This window comes from Macaca mulatta, chromosome 14 (genome assembly GCF_049350105.2).
Source record: "Macaca mulatta isolate MMU2019108-1 chromosome 14, T2T-MMU8v2.0, whole genome shotgun sequence".
Lineage (NCBI taxonomy): Eukaryota > Metazoa > Chordata > Mammalia > Primates > Cercopithecidae > Macaca > Macaca mulatta.
Window position 1 is genome coordinate 55846730 of NC_133419.1, and position 19225 is coordinate 55865954.

The 19225-nt window shown below is 42.6% G+C and overlaps 1 protein-coding gene and 1 long non-coding RNA gene across 12 annotated transcripts in view; one reads left to right on the forward strand and one right to left on the reverse strand.

Moving 5' to 3' along the window:
- The window catches only part of SWAP70 (switching B cell complex subunit SWAP70), an 83690-nt gene extending 68827 nt beyond the window's left edge, over positions 1–14863 (reverse strand). For all 11 annotated transcript variants that reach the window (XR_013403195.1, XR_013403196.1, XM_077960553.1 and 8 more), the window contains 1 exon segment: positions 14662–14863. Coding sequence is in view for 7 of the 11 variants with exons in the window: in XM_077960553.1 (XP_077816679.1) it covers positions 14662–14760 (99 nt within the window). In the remaining 4 variants the exon portion in view is untranslated.
- Positions 5147–13772, forward strand: LOC144334310 (uncharacterized). Its single transcript, XR_013404025.1, has 2 exons — positions 5147–5535; positions 12831–13772. It is a non-coding gene; the product is annotated as an uncharacterized LOC144334310 (long non-coding RNA).
- Positions 14864–19225: the final 4362 nt, after the last annotated feature.

A 19225-nucleotide genomic window follows, 5' to 3' on the forward strand; every position in this document is an offset into this window, starting at 1 on the left:
ATTTAAAAAAAAGTAAAAGGGAATAGGCAATATTAACTTAAATACTATATCCAAAATATTGTAATTTAAACATGTAATCAGTATTTTTAAAAATCATGCCTGCAATCCCAGCACTTTGGGAGGCCAAGACGGGTGGATCACCTGAGGTCAGGGTTCGAGACCAGCCTGGCCAACATGGTGAAACCCTGTCTCTACTGAAAACACAAAAATTATCCAGGCAAGGTGGCGGGCACGTGTAATCCCAGTTATTCTGGAGGCTGAGGCAGGACAATCACTTGGACTCAGGAGGCGGAGGTTGAAGTGATCCAAGATCGTGCCATTGTACTCCAGCCTGGGCAACAACAGCAAAACTCCATCTCAAATAAATAAATAAATAACGAGATGTTACTCTTGTTCTGGTACTAAGTCTTTGAAATCCAATGCATATTTTATACTTAAAGTACATTTCAACTCAGGCTCACGACTTGTCAAGCAATCAACAGCCAAACGTGGCTATTGGCTAACACTGGATGACACAGCTTACAGGGGTCATCTTCTACACTTTCTAGAACTTGCTTATATATTGCATCATTGTGGTCATTTCATGTATTGTCTTCTTGACTACATCACACAATCCTGAACATAAGGGACAAGGCTGCATGTTTTTTTCTTCCCCAGGGTGCCTAACAAAAAGTGTTCAGTAGACTGAAACCTTCAAACTCATATAATGTTTTATACATTAATTTTCTTCAACATCAGTGTTTGGTAGAAAATAAGACAGAATTTCTGCTGTCACATATAAAGGTTGTGAGCTCTATTATAATCTTAAAATATAAAAAGCAGGCCAGGTGCAGTGGCGCACACCTGTAATCCCAGCACTTTGGGAGGCCAAGGAGGGCAGATCACGAGGTCAGGAGATCAAGACCATCCTGGCTAACATGGTGAAACCCCGTCTCTACTAAAAATACAAAAAAATTAGCCGTGCGTGGTGGCAGCCACCTACGTCCCAGCCACTCGGGAGGCTGAGGCAGAAGAATGGCGTGAACCTGGGAGGCAGAGCTTTCAGTGAGCCAAGATCGCGCCACTGCACTCCAGCCTGGGCAACAGAGCAAGACTCCATCTCAAAAATAAATAAATAAAAATAAAAACAATAAAAAGCAAAGTAAGCTTCCCAAAGTCACGCAGGTAAAGGACCTCAGAATTCCAATGTAGTCTGATCTACTAATCGTCTGGTGTCCTATTACCTAACAGTGTTTCTCAAATCATCACTGAAGACGATCACTGAGACTGGAGTCAGTTGCTCATCAAGCTACAAGGTTCAGTTAGAAGGCTAAATTTCAGGGTAACAGCCAGCTAGCTGAGTATCCATTATCCTAGGAACTGAAAGAATGGATGGGTATGTGCTGCCTGCCAAGGCAGACAGTGCCCCATCCTCCCACAGCTGTCTATCCAGTGGAATGTAATACCTTCCAACACTGTCCATATGACCAGAACAACTTTCATCCTAACTAATGTCACTTCCAGCTGATACACCATACCCACATAATACCATTCTCCTCCTTCAAATCAAATGTTGTAAAGCTAATTATTCCTTTACAGGTATAGGGAGAAGCAAAAGGTATAGAAAACAGAAGAGTCTTAAGATCAAAAAATTAGTTTTTCTAATATTGCAGAAATCTCTCCTTAACCGCAAGATCTCCTTATATGAAATTCAAGTATACATACAGATTTCCATTTAAATATCTCTCCCTCAACTGCTGAAAACTACAGTTTTTGACACAGATTTTGAGTTTAAAAAAAGGAACACGAAGGTGGGATGAGAAGAAGGAAATAAAGCAGAAGGTAGAGCAGGAAAAATAGTTTTATGAAATGCAGCCTTGGGGAAGAAAAAGGAAGCTGAGACAAGGATCTACCTTAGGCTTGCGTTGTGGGAGGGGAACAAGGACATGCCTAAAAGGGACTAAGGAAGCGAGTGAGAGTGCTAATGTGCTAATAATCAATAATCACCACTGACGGGACTAAGGCTCTATAACCCTCATGGTGGGAAAGAATGAGAAATATCTATTGAGTGATGGCATGCTGAGTACATGGGAGAAGGTTGCCCAAAGCCTCTTCAGTCTCTAGCTTTGTTACTATGTACCTCTGGGACCGTGATGAGACCCCAAAGGAAATACAAAATGGGGATCAGAGAGGTTTAGAACTCTGAGTCATAAGATCAGAAATGTACTGACTTAATATTAAGATTGAAGGTCAAATACCAAAAAAAAAAAGCACCTCACCGTTTACATGCTATTTTCAATAAAAGTACATGTATTTCAAAAAAAAAAAAAAACCACAAAAATGTCCAAGTTATCTCACTGAAAAGTTTCTAACAAGTAAGGAATAGAAACCAGAAATAATCCAACATTCATTATCCTATTTTAAGATTTCTAAATGTCTAATTTTCTCTTTATTTAGAGAGTCGTCTTTACTATTTTATTTTGGTGATATCTACACAAAAAATATTTACAAAGACTTTAGGCTGGGTGCAGTGGCTCACGCCTGTAATCCCAGCACTTTAATAGGCTCACTCAAGACTCTGATCCCCAACCCCATTTTAAAAATTGATTGTTGTTGTTCCTCAAGAGAACCTTTTACCATAGAGATTAACAGAAACATAATACAAAAGATTAGGGAGGGAATACTATACATGCCAAGTTCACAAAAGAATTAACTACATTTGTATATTGTGTTCCACAAATAAAAACCCTGTCTCATAATTTGCTTCCTTTATATTTTCAACTTACCAATGGCCTGGCTGAATTACCTTTGTAACTAGCAAGGTTAAAATTTTTTGAGGCTAAATGTCGACATGGGAACAGAAAATATGGTATGATTCATAAGATATCTAAACCAACTGTGAGGCAAAATATTAAAAAAAAACTAAAAAAGAGATTTTAGTTGAAAATCTATCACTGAGAAAATAATAAAGATTTAAACTACCCATGTTGTTCGTCAAAATTTTTTCATTTAGATCTATACCAGAGTTGTAAATTCTTTTATTTCAAAAAGCTACAACAAATTTTTTAAAAGCTCTATTTCTAAAAACAACAGGATAAAAATTCACAGCCAATGAGTTCATTTCGAGACATTTCCAGCACTGACATGTAATTCACCCTGCAACCATAATTGCAAAGTAAAGCTATAACAGAGGTTGCAAAAAATATCACTAGATTCTGCTATATTTAAGAGGAAAACATTTACTAAATAAGGATATTAATTTTAAGCTTCATTTTGATCTCAGAACAGAAGAAGTTAGAAATAATGGTTACCTCCAGAACAGGGGACTAATGTGGGCCAAGGGTTAAGGAAAACTTACTTTTCACTTTTGTAAATACCCTTTAGAATTTTATAACTTTTATATGTGTCTATATGAGATATTCAAAAAGTTTCTTTTTAATATACCTGTTTAAATAATAACCTCTTATTTTATTAGAATTACATGTACTGTATTTCTAAGTAACATTGGAGATTTAGCATCTTTCAGCAAGACCACTGAAATTTCTTAAAAAGTTTTTAAAAAATTTTTAGCACCAGTAGAGGAGAAACAATTATTGCTTCTACTTCAAATAAGATGCCCTATTCCTATTTCCATTATGACTTCTGAAAATTTATACCATAATTTAAAAGTAACAATCTCTGTTTCAGGTGCCACATTAAAAAGGTTTATTATTATCAGAGAGTATAGAATTCATATACGAATAGCTCTCATTAAAAAAAAGAAGAAGAAGAAGAAGAAATACAGTTGGCCCTCCGTATTCCTGGGTTCTGTATCTGTGGATTCAAGCAAGTGTGGACTGAAAACATTCCCCTTAAAAACTGCATCTGTACTTAACATGGGCAAACTTTTCTTCCTGTTATTATTCCATAAACAATGTAACTTAACAACTATTTACATAGCATTTATATTGCATTAGGTATTATAATTAATCTAGAGATAATTAAAAATATAAAGAAAGATTAGGTTATATGCAAATACTATGCCATTTTATATAAGAGTCTTCAGCGTCCTAGGATTTTGGTATCTGCAGGGAGTCCTGGAACCAATCCCCCACGGATACCAAGGGACAGCCTGTACAAACAAAAGAAGAGCACCAAAACCAAACCAAGGGGAAACAATGGTGGAAAAAAAAGTCTAACATTCAATTAAACTACATTTACTCAGCTACCTATATGCACCTTCCTATAGATATAAAGAAAAGTTTCCTTCTCTCTCAATACAGTTTTCAGTCTCCCATCAGTTATCACAGAATATACTAAAATTGCAATCAAAACAAATAATATAGTCTTAAACTACACGGTTTGTTCTAAGAAAGGACTATTCATGAATACAAGTTTAAAAGCAAGTAGAAAATGTGTTTCTGGAATACTGTTTCCCCACTATTAGCTTATTGCTATCTACTTCAGCTGCTGAAAAGCAAGTAAATCTTTGCTTAAGAAAAAGCTCAAAACAATCACTTAGTGTTGCTCGGTAGTTCCGCCTGAAAAACAAAGTAATACCAAATCAACATGACAATCAGTTGTCTTTTAACAATCCAATTGCAAATTAAGTTAACAGAGCTGATGACTTCTATGACGGTGCCTGCACAGGATGAGTGTAGGGAAGAAGGCCTGCGTACCCTCAACTCCAGAAACTTACAACTGGAGCCAGACTGGCTTACAACTAAGCCAGAAAACTTACAACTGGAGCCAGAGAGACAGAGCTCCCCTGTAGAAGGTGCACAGATTGCCAGGAAGATACCCAATGAGATTACAGGGAATGTGGGAGAAGGAAGGAGAAAAAAAATCAAGGTAAGTAAAGGGAAGCAGACAGAAGTGGTTTCCTTTTTGGGGAGGAGGGTGGTGTGTGGAGGAGGGCTTAAAGATTTGAGAAAACCTACTGACCTGCAATGACCTTATTTATGGCTATAAATATATGTAAAATATATAAAATATAAAAGTTGTTTTAACAAGAAAACATTACTGTGACTAGACAACCAGCAAACATCTGTTTCTATTGTAGTTTATGTAAGTCATAAGAGGTCTTTCTTTCTCCCTTTCCCTCCCTCCCTCCTCCCTCTTCTCCCTCCCTCCCTGTCTCTCTCTCTCTCTCTCTCTCTCTCTCTCTCTCTCTCTCTCTCTCTCTCTCTGTTTCTTTCTTTCTTTTTCTTTGGATACAGAGTCTCACTCTGTTTTCCAGGCTGGAGTGCAGTGGCAGGATCAGAGCTCACTCCAGCCTCCATCTCCTGAGCTCAGGCCATCTCCTGTCTCAGCTACAGAAGGAGCTTGGACTACAGGCATGTGCCACCATACCTCTCTAACTCTATTAGTTTATTGTAGAGATAGGGTCTTACTATGTTGCACAGGCTGATCTCAAACTCCTGGGCTCAAGTGATCCACTCGCCTCAACCTCCAAAAGTGCTAGTATTACAGGCATGAGCCACTACACCCGGACTAGGAGTGGCTTCTATTTTTTTTATTTCAAATTTTTTTTTTTTTTGAGACGGAATCTTGCTCTGTCACCCAGGCTGGAGTGCAGTGGCAGTATCTCGGCTCACTGCAAGCTCCGCCTCCCGGGTTCATGCCATTCTCCTGCCTCAGCCTCCTGAGTAGCTAGGACTACATGCGCCCGCCACAACACCCAGCTAATTTCTTTTTTTTATTTTTGGTATAGACGGGGTTTCACCGTGTTAGCCAAGATGGTCTCGATCTCCTGACCTCATGACCTGCCCACCTCGGCCTCCCAAAGTGCTGGGATTACAGGTGTGAGCCACCGCGCCTGACCTATTTATTTATTTTTGAGACAAAGTCTTGCTCTGTCACCCAGGCTGCAATATAGTGGCACTATCTCAGCTCACTGAAACCTCCTCTTCCCAAGTAGCTGGGACCACAAGTGCCCACCACCATGTCCAGCTAATTTTTTAATTTTTTGTAGAGACAAAGTCTCACTATATTTTCCAGGTGGTTTCCAAACTCCTGGCTTCAAGTAATCCTCCTGCCTCAGCTTCCCGAAGTTCTGGGATTATAGTCATGAGCCACTGCACCCAGCTTCCCAAGGGTTTAAATCTGTGTTCTATAGTTCAATTTTATTGATAAGTCTGACAAAAGTCTATGTTTGCAACATGTGATATTATGAGACAAGAGATATATAGAGAGAAATATACATAGGTTTTCATCCATGGTCCCTGGCTCATAATGCCATAGCCCTTGTTATAATGTTGGGGTACTTTAGGCCTCAGAAGCAGGTCTCAGAAAACAGAATCTCAGCCGGGCATGGTGGCTCACACCTGAAACCCAGCACTTTGGGAGGCCAAGGCGGGCGGATCACTTGAGGTCAGGAGTTTGAGACCAGCCTGGCCAATGTGGTGAAACTCGGTCTCTACTAAAAAATACAAAACTTAGCTGGATATGGTGGTGTACACCTGTAATCCCAGCTACTTGGGAGGCTGAGGTAGGAGAATCGCAGGAAGGAAGGGAGGAAGGGAGGAAGGGAGGAAGGGAGGAAGGGAGGAAGGGAGGAAGGGAGGAAGGAAGGAAGGAAGGAAGGAAGGAAGGAAGGAAGGAAGGAAGGAAGGAAGGAAGGAAGGAAGGAAAAAAAAATAGATCTCTCTCTCTCTCTAACCTTCTGTCCTTTCTTCGCCTGCTCCTTTTTCTCCCCAAGGCAGGCCGTAGAAACTAAAAATATAATCTCATCTCCCCCAATCCTTCTATCTTGGAGCTGGTCATAAAGAAATTCTCTGACCTTCCTTGTCTAATTGTAGGCCACAAGACCTTCATTTCAGAAGGGGTCCTCCCCCACACCCTTGTGGAAGGAAGGCTGCACAGACAGACCAAGAAGAATTTGAACAGACAATCCTTGCTGGACTTTCCCACTCAGTCTATTAATATTAGATCATACCCTTTTTGTCTAATCACATTCCTACATGGTTGTCTGTACTTTAATCACGACTATCCAATAAAGTCTCCATAAGAGACCCAAGAGGACAGGGTCTGAGGAGCTCCCAGAGAGCTGAACATGTGGAGACTTAAAGGAAGGTTAATGAGAACTCATTCATGTACCAGGAGGGCAGTGCACCCAAACTCCATGAGAGGTTCCTCACCCTGTGTCTCTCTTCATCTGTCTATTTGTATCCTTTAAAATATCTTCTGTAATAAATCAATAAACATGTCGCCCTGAGTTCTATGAGCCACTCTAGCAAAGTAACTGAACCCAAAGACAGGGTCACGAAGACCCCAACTCGAAGCTGGTCCATCAGAAGTTCCAGAAGCCCAGATTTGCAACTGGTAGGAAGGAAGGGGACAGTCTTGTGGGACTGAGCCCTCAATCTGTGGGATCTGACACTCTGTGGTATCTGACACTGTCTCCAGCTAGATAGTGTTGGAATTGAACTGGAGGATACCCAACTGGTGTCCACTGCAGAACTGATTGCTTACTTGGTGTGTGGGGAGAAACCTCCACACATTTGGTCACCAGAAATCTTCTGTGTTGATTGTTATTGTGGTGTGAGAGCAGAGAAAAAAACAGTTTGCGTGTTGTTTCCACTGACATAATATTAAAATGATATCTAATTACATTGTTAATTTTTCTACAGATTTTGCTTCAAATTTTATTTGGATAATTTTTCTTTTACTTAATAATATGCTATTTGTTAAAAATTCAGTATATAAATAAGCTTTGTCTGTACTACACTGGAGGCCCTCAAGGCCAATATTTACCAATTATAGCATTGACTCAAGCACATTTATTTCAATGAATACCATTCTACAAAGTAATCTTCTTAAAAATGAAAAATACAGGCTGGATGTGGGGGCTCATATCTGTAACCCTAACACTTATAGGTGGATGGACGGATTGCTCAAGCCCAGGAGTTTAAGACCAGTCTAAGCAGCAAAGTGAGACCCTGTCTCTACAAAAAACAAAACAAACAAACAAAAAAATTTGCCAGGTGTGGTGGCATACACCTGTAATCCCAGCTACTCAGGAGGCTGAGGTGGGAGGATCGCTTCAGCATGGAGGTCATGGGTATGGTGAGCTATGATCATGCCACTGCACTCCAGCCTGAGTGACAGAGTGTTACCCTGTCTCAAAATAAATAAATAATTTTAAAATAAGTAAAAAATATATTTATTCCAAAGATGATGTCAATATTCCAAGCTTTTCATAACTTCTCTTTAGAGAAGAAATATGAAGTTTATGACACATGGAAAGGAAGAACCAACCTGATTACTTTACAGTCTCCTATATATATATGTGTATATATATACAAAACAAAATTAACTTTCAAAGGTATGAGACCATGTTTTCCTTAAAACTCTTCTTCCTCAGCTCCAACATTGCCCCAAAGGGGTTCTCTGATTTCTGGTCCTCTGGTTTTCTTGTTCCTCTCACCATCTACTATAGCCATTCCCCAAGACTGTCGATGGTTCTCTTCTCCTCTTTTTCCAAGCTTCAACTACCAAATTCCTTACTGACAACCCCACACTTCCCAGGAGTATCATCTCCAGCTGAACATACACCCATCAAGGACCTCAAAAAAACAAATAAACAAACAAAAGTTTTCATGTTCAAAACTGTATCATTGCATAAACAGCTCCTTCTCATGGCTTTTCCATTTCTATTAAAACCCACTTCTATTAAAAACCATTATTAAAAAAAATAAAAACCACTACTATATATTTGGTCAACTGCAGTTGACATTTGAGACATTTCTGAATCTGTCCTTTCCCGTCCTCCTCCCACCCAATCATGGGATCATGGGTCAAGGCTCATACCTTGACCCACCATTTCCCTCTTGTCCACCTTCACTGTCTCTAGTCCCTATTACCTCTTATCGGGGCTATTGCAATGGTTTCTCTTATCTTCCCAATTCACTCTAGCCAGCACTTCTGCTATGTCACCCAAGCTGGAGTACAGTGGTGCAATATCGGCTCACTGCAACCTCTGCCTCCCAGGTTCAAGCGATTCTCCTGCCTCAGCTCCCAAGTAGCTGGGACTACAGGTGTGTGCCACCACACCCAGCTAATTTTTATATTTTTAGTAGAGACAGGGTTTCGCCACATTGGCCACACTGGTCTTGAAACTCCTGACCTCAGGTGATCCACTCACCTCAGCCTCCAAAAGTGCTGGGATTACAGGTGTGAGCCACCGCGCCTGGCAAGTAACTTTCTAAAGTGCAATTCTGATCACAACTCCTCATCCTCTGAAAACCTGGGGGGCCCCTGGCATCTACCTAATTTGTCTGGCAATCAAAGCTTTCTATGCATTAACCCCAATCTATTTCTATAGCTTTATCACCAGCAATAATTCTCTCTCATACACACATAGGAACACACATGTGTATGTTCTAACTACAATCAAAATAAGTTACACAGAAGTCCCCTTAAATACCTGATTCATTCCCGTCTCTTGCAGTAGTTCAGTGTCCCCTAGGGATAACAGCAATCAATAAATATCCATTAAATAAATAAATTAGGCCAGGCGTGGTCACTCATGCCTGTAATCCCAGCACTTTGGGAGACCGAGGCAGGTGGATCACTTGAGGTCAGGAGTTTGAGACCAGCCTGGCCAACATGGTGAAACTCTGTCTCCACTAAAAATACAAAAATTAGCTAGACATGGTGGTGCACACCTGTAGTCCAAGCTACTCGGGAAGCTGAAGCAGAAGAATCGCTTGAACCAGGGAGATGGAGGTTGCCACTGTACTCTACCCTGGTCAACAGAGCAAGACTCCGTCTCAAAAAACTAAGTAATTAATTAATAGAACGGGCTTAATCTTCCCCCATTCCTACATAATCACATCCTAACTTCCTTCAGAGTTCATTTCAAAGAAGCTTTTTTCATAAAGCAATCACACCAGTGAGAAGAAATCACCTCTTCCTTTAAAATCTCATGGCCCCATATCTTCTGTCACACTCAGTATCTTCTACCCAATATTTCCGTTTCTTTTCTTTACCACCAGACTTTATGTTTTTTAAGGATCAGTAATTGTCTGAGTAATACAGTCTCCATCTGGGGAGAGAGAGAGTGCCTTCTTTAATGGTCGTTTAGTCTTTTAATTTACCTACCAAAATTTAAACTCTTTGAAGGCAAAGATTCATATTTCTTTTTTCTCTGCCTTTCACCACCATATCCCTTATCTTGTGAATATATCCATTCTCTGTCTCAAAAGTTGTGAAGATAACTCAAAAAGGCAAGTATCAAAAATATTTTTTAGAATACCCACATAGCTTTCCAAAGCAATACATTTTAACCATCATTTTGGATATATAATTATTAGTCTGCTGCTTAATAAATCAATTATTTGACATTTCCTCCAAGGAGATAATCTTAAGAGCCTAAAAATACTAACCTTATTATTAAATGAGCATGGTACCTTACACATAGTAGACTTACAGAAGGTTACTGTATGAATGAATGAATCAATCAACAAATAAAGGCAAAAACTCTACTCCCAGCCAACAGAACACAGAACTAGGGTCAAACACAAAAGGAGACCTAAATAAAAATGTTTACATATTTTCAATTCTACAAACACTGGCAAGATGAACAGAACTGAACCAATCCCAAAGTCTCACACAGACAAGAGAGACACAAAATACAACTGCGCAGTTGCACTATCAACGTACTGTGGGTGAAACCTATGAACTGGTATTTATCACTTTCTGCCAAGACGCTTTTCCTATAAGCAGCCATAAAGACAATTGTGAATAAAATATAATCAAAGTAATCCAAAAAAATCTCATTTATGCCATCAACTGGAAGAGAAGAAAATGACGAAACCATTGGCTTTGAAGTGTGAAAATAGGCCAAGCATGGTGGCTCACGCCTGTAATCCCAACACTTTTGAGAGGCTGAGGCGGGTGAATCACCTGAGGTCAGTAGTTCAAGATCAGCCCAGTCAACATGGTGAAACCCCATCTCTCCTAAAAATACAAAAATTAGCCAGGTGTGGTAGTGGGCACCTGTAATCCCAGCTATTTGGGAGGCTGAGGCAGGAGAATCGCTTGAACCGAGGAAGCGGAGGTTGCAGTGAGCCAAGATCACACCACTGCATTCCAGCCCGGGTGATAGAGCCACACTCCATCTCAAAAAAATAAATAAAACAGTAATAGTAATAAAGTGTGAAAACAGGCTGGGTACAGTGGCCCGTGCCCGTAATCCCAGCATTTTGAGAGGCTAAGGCAGGCAGATCGTCTGAGCTCAGGAATTCAAGACCAGCCTGGGCAAATGGCGAAACCCCATCTCTACAAAAAGTACAAACATTAGCTGGGCATAGTGGCCTGTGCCTGTAGTTCCAGCTACTCGGCAGTCTGAAGTGGGAGGACTGCTTGAGCCCAGGAGGTTGAGGCTGCATTGAGCCATGATCACGCCACCACACTCCAGCCTGGGCAACAAAAAGACCTTGTCTCAAAAAAAAAAAGAAAAAAGAATTATAAAGAGTTGGCTGGACAAGGTGGCTCATATCTGAATCCTAGCACTTTAGGAGGCCGAGGCGGGTGGATATCTTTGAGCTCAGGAGTTCAACACCAGCCTGGGCAACACGACAAAACCCTATCTCTACAAAAAAATACAAAAATGAACTGAGCATAGTGGCTTATGCCTGTGAGCCCAGCTACTTGGGAGGTGGAGGCTGGAGGATCACTTGAGCCGAGATAGCGCAACGGCATTCCAGCCTGGGTGACACAGCGAGACCCTGTCTCTCTCTCTGACACACACACACACGTGTGAAAATCTTGGTTCTAGATTTAGCTACTACTTACAACTGTGACTCTGGACAAATCACTAAACATATCATCATGGTGGCTCACGCCTATAATCCCAGCACTTTGGAAGGCCGAGTTGGGCAGGCTGCCTGAGCTCAGGAGTTCGAGACCAGCCTGGGCAATATGGTGAAACCCCATCTCTACTAAAATACAAAAAAAAAAAAATTAGGCATGGCAGTGGGCACCTGTAGTCCCAGCACTTTGGGGGTCCAAAGCGGGCAGATCACGAGGTCAGGAGTTTGAGACCAGCCTGGCAAATATGGTGAAACCCCATCGTTCCTAAAAATACAAAAATTAGCCAGGCTTGGTGGCATGTGCCTGTAGTCCCAGCTACTCGGGAGGCTGAGGCAGGAGAATCGCCTGAACCCGGGAGGCAGAGGTTGCAGTGAGCTGAGATCCCACCACTGCACTCTAGCCTGGGTGACAGAGTGCGACTCCCGCACAGGAAAAAAAAAAAAAATTAAGAGGTTATTTGGGAATATCTGGAAAAAAAGAACAAACTTTCCTTCTCCTAAGATCTTTAAAAGAGAAATGATGGTTGAAAGCAAAAAATTTAATATTTTCTGATGGGGATTTCAATGTATGTAGATTAATAAATATGACAATTACAACATAAAGTAGTGAGGGTAAAGGGACCTATATGGTGATAAGTTTTCTACATTCTCCTTAAAGTGGCAAAATATTAACTCTAAGTACACTATGAAAAGTTAGGGATGGATATTCTAACTCCTAGAGCAAGTACTAAAAAAACCTACACGAAGAAATATAGTAAAAAACTCACTATTAAAATGGAATATTGGCCAGGCACAGTCGGTCACACTTGCAATCCCAGCACTTTATGAAACCAAGGAGGGCAGATCACCTGAGCTCAGGAGTTCAAGACTAGCCTGGCTAACATGGTGAAACCCCGTTTCTACTAAAAATATAAAAATTAGCTAGGCGTGGTGACGCACACCTGTAATCCCAGCTACTTGGTAGGCTGAGGCACCAGAATCTCTGGAACCTAGGAGGCAGAGGTTGCAGTGAGCTGAGATCGCACCACTGCACTCCAGCCTGGGAAACAGAGGCAGACTGTGTCTCCAAAAGAGAAAAAAAAAAAAAACTGAAGCATATTCAAATAATCCCAAAGATGGAAGAAAAGTAGAGGAAAAAAAAACAGAAATCAAATTATAATAAAATGGTAGCCCTAAATCAAACCATATCAATAATTACATTAAATGTAAATGGCCTAAAGATGCCAATTAAAAGACACAGATTGTCAGAAAGAATAAAAAAAAAGACACAGCTACATCTATTTATTAAAAACTTACTTTAAATAAAATGGCATAGGTAAGTTAAAAGTAAAAATAAAAGTAAAATGTAGACCTACTCATAACTCCCCTAAACTGGAAATTACACAAATTCTCAAGGATGCATGGCTAAAAACTACCATACATCCATGCAACAGAATATTACTTAGCAATTTAAAAAATTATTGGTACACACAACAAAATGGATTAATCTCTAAGGCATTATGCTGGGTAAAAGAAATCAGTTTCAACAGTTACAAACTATACGACTCCATTTACATGGCACTTTGGAAACGGTAAAACTATAGCAATTAGAAAAGATCAATGGCTGCCAACAGTTGAGATGGAAGTAGGGCAACATCACGGAGTTTTTTAGGATGATGGAACTGTGGAAGCCATGGTTGTGGTGACAGTTATATGAATCTATACATATGTTGAAATTCATAGAACTGTACACCAAAAGTCAATTTTACTGTATGTTAATTTTTAAAAATAAAGTAAAATAAAAATTACGTGGATGATCTCCATGGACCCTTCCAGACTATGATTCTATCAGTGAGAAAAAGAGAGGAGAGGCAAAAGGAAGACAAGGAGAATGCTAATCCTACTGGCATAAAAGCCACTACTCACAAGAACCTGATTACTGTACAAAAATATACAAAACAAACCCAATCTTCAGAATTTATTCCCAGAAGGGGCTAAGAAAACCGGACATTCGTATCTAAAATGTGTATATTTTTAAATGCCTATGAATAGCTCTTCTTGTCTGTTTCTATATTTTATACTTTGAAGCAGCTGCCAATTTCTCCTGGCTGAGTGCCAATTTCCCTGCTTGGGGTTACTCAATTTACAAGCATCCCTTTATTTATACCCTATACTCTGGGGTCTCTGGCAGTCACAATAACGACTCTGAAAAAGCAGTCGCTTTTGCAGGGTGCCAGAAAGATCAGCCCTCCTCACCCGGAACTAAGGTCCCTGTGGGACACAGCACACCCGGTCCACTAGTTCCAAACCTAAAGACGCTGGGCGGGAGGTCTTCTCAAGTCAAAAAGTCTCCCAAAGGAGGAAGACGCTGGAGGCCGGGCTTCGGGGCATTTCTGCCGTCTCCGGACTGCCCGGGAGCCTCCGGGGCAGCTAGCCGTTTAGAGGACAGTGCTGGTGTGAGGCTGTGGGCTGCAGAAGGTTCTGCCCAGCGACCCTGGGCAAGTCCCTTCCTCTCCTGGAGTAAGAGGAAAATTCTGGGAAGGTTGTGTAAGCTCGCTTCCCATTGACGCCTCAGAATCCACTTTCTGCCCCTCGTTCTCCAACGCCAAGAAGGAACCACACTTGCCCCTCACAGACTTCAACCCAGCCTTATGCCCTCCACCTTTCCCAGTCCCTGGGAGACCCGCGGAAACTAACACATCCAGCCAAGGGCAAGGCCCGAAGGAAGGGGTAGGCAGTAAACACCAAATCCCGGTCTCAGACCCACTCCGCCCCAAGCGGGCCTACCGGGCGCATTCCGGCCCGCCCCGCCCTGTGGTCACAGGCCGCCAGGTCCCGCTTCCACCCAAGGGAAGTACAGAGCGCGCCGGGGAGGGTCGGGTCGGGGGCCGGATCAGGAGGCGCCCACCTTGAGCTGGGACTTGGAGACCTTGCCGCTATGGTCCTGGTCGAGTGCGGTGAAGGCGTGCCAGATAGCTTTGAGCAGCTCGTCCTTCAAGCTCCCCATGGCCGCGGCCCTGCTGCCCCACCAACCCCTCGGGCCCAGCCAGCCCCTCCGCGCCTCGAACGCCCCTCAGCCTCCGCGTCCGCCGCCCGCCGCGCGGTCACCTGACCCGCCAGGCCCCGCCCCCGCCAGACCCCGCCCTGCTGCCGGCGCCGGTCCGGTGCCGCGCCCACAGCAGCCGGAGCGTGGGTTCTGCGGGTCAAGCCACCCGTGGTGACAGGAATGCCTGGCCTTCTTTGTCAGCCAGGACGATAAACACATCTCCCTAATGTTTCCCAGACCAGTTCGGGCCTTTTTGGGTGCTCGAGTACAACACCTTACACAAATGACACCGTCTTGAGGAAAAAGCCGAGAGATTAGGTGAGCAGCCTACCCGCCTCTTCCCAGCGCCCCGCAGTGAAAAAGGGAGCCCTGGTCCTGTCTTGGGAACGCAGTCACTGTCTGAGGAGGCCGAAGAAGACCCCGAAAAGTCCCCAGATAGGGACTCAAATGATAGCGCAGTCCCAAGTCGGGGAGGGCGGTGGGGAGACAGGGAAGGACCTCGAGGGAAGTTTGTTCGTTCATTTCGCAAAAGTTTATTCGTGCATACTCTATCTTGGGTTCTAGGGACACAGAGACGAGGTTTAAGGGGAGTTTAGAAGTCAGGGTCAGGCAGCATTTTCTTCCTAACGCCTAACTGTTGTTCAGTTCACATCTTAGGAAGGGTTTGACCTGGTTAATGCCTCTCTGTAGTGTTTCTGTGCTTGCAAAATAGGAGATCTGCGCCAACTCCAAATCACTCCACCCATTTTACTAATCAGAACAGATGGACTATTTAAAAGAACGTATTTGGCCAGGCGTGGTGGCTCACGCCTGTAATCCCAGCACTTTGGGAGGCCAAGGTGGGCGGATCACCTGAGGTCAGGAGTTCAAGATCAGGCTGGCCAACATGGTGAAACCCCATCTCTACTAAAACAAAATTAGCTGGGCGTGGTGGCACATGCCTGTAATCCCAGCTACTCGGGAGGCTGAGGCAGGAGAATCACTTGAACCCGGTAGGCGGAGGTTGCGGTGAGCCAATATCGGGCCGTTGCACTCCAGCCTGGGCAACAAGAGTGAAACTCCGTCTCAAGCAAAAAAAAGTATTCGATTGCAGCCGTTGAATTAGTATCTGTTCACAATGGTCACTTGATCTCTTTGGGCTTCAAATTTATCCTGTATAAAAAGAGCAGGGTTGCACCAGATGTTCTGGAAGGTTCTTGCAGTACTAGTATCCTAGGATAATAACTATTGCCGGTTAACTAAGGTCTGATTAAGTCACCAAGCTCAGTACCTCTTCTCTCCAATCCTAGACCAACTGGAGAGAACAATAAACACCAAGAGTTTTTTAAATGAGGTGGTTCTCAGATGAAGTTTGATTTTGTTTTGCTTTTTTAAGTTCCTTAATGCACATGTTTGCCTTATTAAGAAAGGAAAAGATCTTCATAAGAAAGGGATATTTGGAAAGATCAGAACAAAGAGGAGCTTCTTCAGTGAGTTTGAGATCAAAACGGAACTGGTGGGTAAGAGGAGAGGATGGCCCCACTGACGAAAGAAAGGGCGGGAGCAAAAGGGTGGCCAGCCCCTCACTGTGACTGTCCTGAAGGTTCCACCCCATTTCATCACCATTTGTCAGGACTTTTCTTGCCCTACCAGAATCCAATTTCTATCATTTGTCTTCCCCATTTCCAGCCCAAGTCTGCCAGTCAGCAAAAACACATGGTTTAACCTCTAATTTATTCATGCGAACTCAGCTTACCCTGAGTGGCAAAAAAAAAAAAAAAGAAGAAGAAGAAGAAAAAAGAAACGAAAAAACCTCCTAATTCTCAAGGTTCAGTTTAACCACTATGTGACACTCCTTCTCTCTCAGTATCTGGAAGCACCAAACATATTTCAAAACCTTTTTTTAAGGACAAGACCAGGACATTGTGGACTTCCAAAGTCCTACTTCTCCCATAATCTTCATTCATACAATCTAAACGAATTTTTTTCTTTTTTTTTGGTTTTTTGTTTGTTTGTTTTGAGACAGAGTCTCACTCTGTTGCCCAGGCTGGAGTGCAATGGTACGATCTCAGCTCACTGCAACCTTCACCTCCTGGGTTCAAGCGATTCTCCTGCTTCAGCCTCCTGAGTCCTGGGATTACAGGTGCCAGCCACCACGCCCAGCTAACTTCTTTTATTTTTAGTGGAGACTGGGTTTCACCATGTTGGCCAGGTTGGTCTCAAATTCCTGGCCTCAAGTGATCTGCCCGCCTTGGCTTCCCAAAGTGCTGAGATTACAGGCGTGAGCTACCACGCCCTTCCTGTCCAAACAAATTTTAAAGTAGCATAATGTCACAGAAAGCGCTGTGCTTTTCCTGGGTGTAGTGGCTCCTGCCTGTAATCCCAACAATTTGAGAGACTGGGATGGGAGGATTGCTTGAGGCCAGGAGTTTAAGACCAGCCTGGGCAAGGTAGCAAAACTCCATCTCCACAAAAAATTGAAAATAAGAAAGAAAAATAAAGAGTTGTGCTTCAGAATCTAACAGATTATATTAATCTAATGCTGTGTAACCAATTAACCCCAAATTTAGCAACTTAAAACTATAATAAACATTATTTCGTATTTTCTGTAAGTCAGGAATTTAGAAGCCACTTAGCTCTATAGTTCTGGCTTGAAGTATCTCAGGAGGTTGCAGTAAAATATAGGGCTGTAGTCATTTGAAGGCTATGCTGGTGCTGGAAAATCTACTTCACGTGGATGGGTCGTTTACAGAAGGCCTCAGTTCCTCTCTATATGGGCCTGTCCTCAGGCTGCTTGAGTATCCTTACAACACATCAGCTGGCTTTCAATTGATTCAAGAAAGAGAAAGATGGAAGCTGCAATGTCTTTTATGATCCACCATCAAAAATCATTCACCATCATTTCTGCAATGTTCTACTGATTGCTCAGGTCAAATCTGTTTGATTTGGGAGGGAAACTACAAAAGGGTATGAGTACCAATGGGCAAGAATCATGGGGGTCATCTTGGAAGATGGCTACCCCACAGATGTTGGGAAGAATCCGGGCTTCCCCACTGACTCGTCTATGAATAAACATGAGGCTTCATTTCCTCATATGTAAAATGGGAATGCTAATATTTCTTTTGCAAGACTTTCTTTTTTTTTTTTTTTTGAGACAAAGTCTTGCTCTGTCTCCCAGGCTGGAGTGCAGTGGCTTGATCTTGGCTCACTGCAACCTCTGGCACCTGGGTTTAAGCAATTCTCCTGTCTCAGCCTCTGAAGTAGCTGGGGTTACAGGCGTGTGCCGCCACGCCCAGCTAATTTTTGTATATTTAGTAGAGATGGGGTTTCAGCATCTTGGCCAAGCTGGTCTTGAACTCCTGACCTCATGATCCACCCACCTCAGCCTCCCAAAGTGCTGGGATTACAGGCGTGAGCCACTGTGCCTGGCCTCTTTTTTTAATTTTTATTTTTTGATGAGGTCTTTACAGATGAGGTCTTTACAGATGAGGTCTATTTTGCAAGACTGATATGAAGTTTAAATGAGAGGCTAGTGTGTATAAGACATAGCTTCGGCATCATGGTATCTGACAGTCACTGGTGTTTGTACTGTGTCAATTAGGTAAGTTGAATGTCCCTTCCCAATATGGTTCCTCAAATGTCCCTTCCCAATATGGTTCCAGGATAGGATTGTCCACAAAAGCATTTCATGTAAGTTTAGAAGGATCAAGTAAGATTTGTGTAAGATTTGGAAGCAGCAGCCCTTGTGTTCTGAAGGTGGATGGAAATATCACATGCTATGCAGATCAAAGAGTTGTTGCTGATCTGCTAATATACTTTGTTAGTACAGAGCATTAACCAGCCCACAGCTCTTTCAGCTTCCACCAGATTTTCTATTTCAGTGTCTCCAAGCCTTGGGGCAAGGCACATGTGTAGTTCCGTGGTAAGGGCATTAGCTTATGCTACATATCACATGCTCATCAATGTGAAAGATAGCTGTGAGTTCCATTTTGTCTTCGTGGGTTCCAGTTTGTCCTGTGGATTCTAGTTTGTCCTCACTCTCCCTCAATGCAATCCAAGTTTTCTTCCTGATTGCTAGCCCTGATGACCTATCATAAACTTCAGGCCCATTGCTGGATGCAGAGGGAACAGCCTTCCATGGACTCATTCGTCAGCTTTCCTTTGTGATCTCTGCTGAGTGACTTTTCTGATTGTCCAGCCATCTCCTTTCAGACCTTTTCTTCCCTAGCTTCTCCTGCAGTTGTATTGTATCCAATTCTTTTTTTTTTTTTTTTTTTTTTTTTTGAGACGGAGTCTCAGTCTGTCGCCCAGGCTGGAGTGCAGTGGCCGGATCTCAGCTCACTGCAAGCTCCACGTCCCAGGTTCACGCCAGTCTCCTGCCTCAGCCTCCCAAGTAGCTGGGACTACAGGCGCCCACCACCTCGCCTGGCTAGTTTTTTGTATTTTT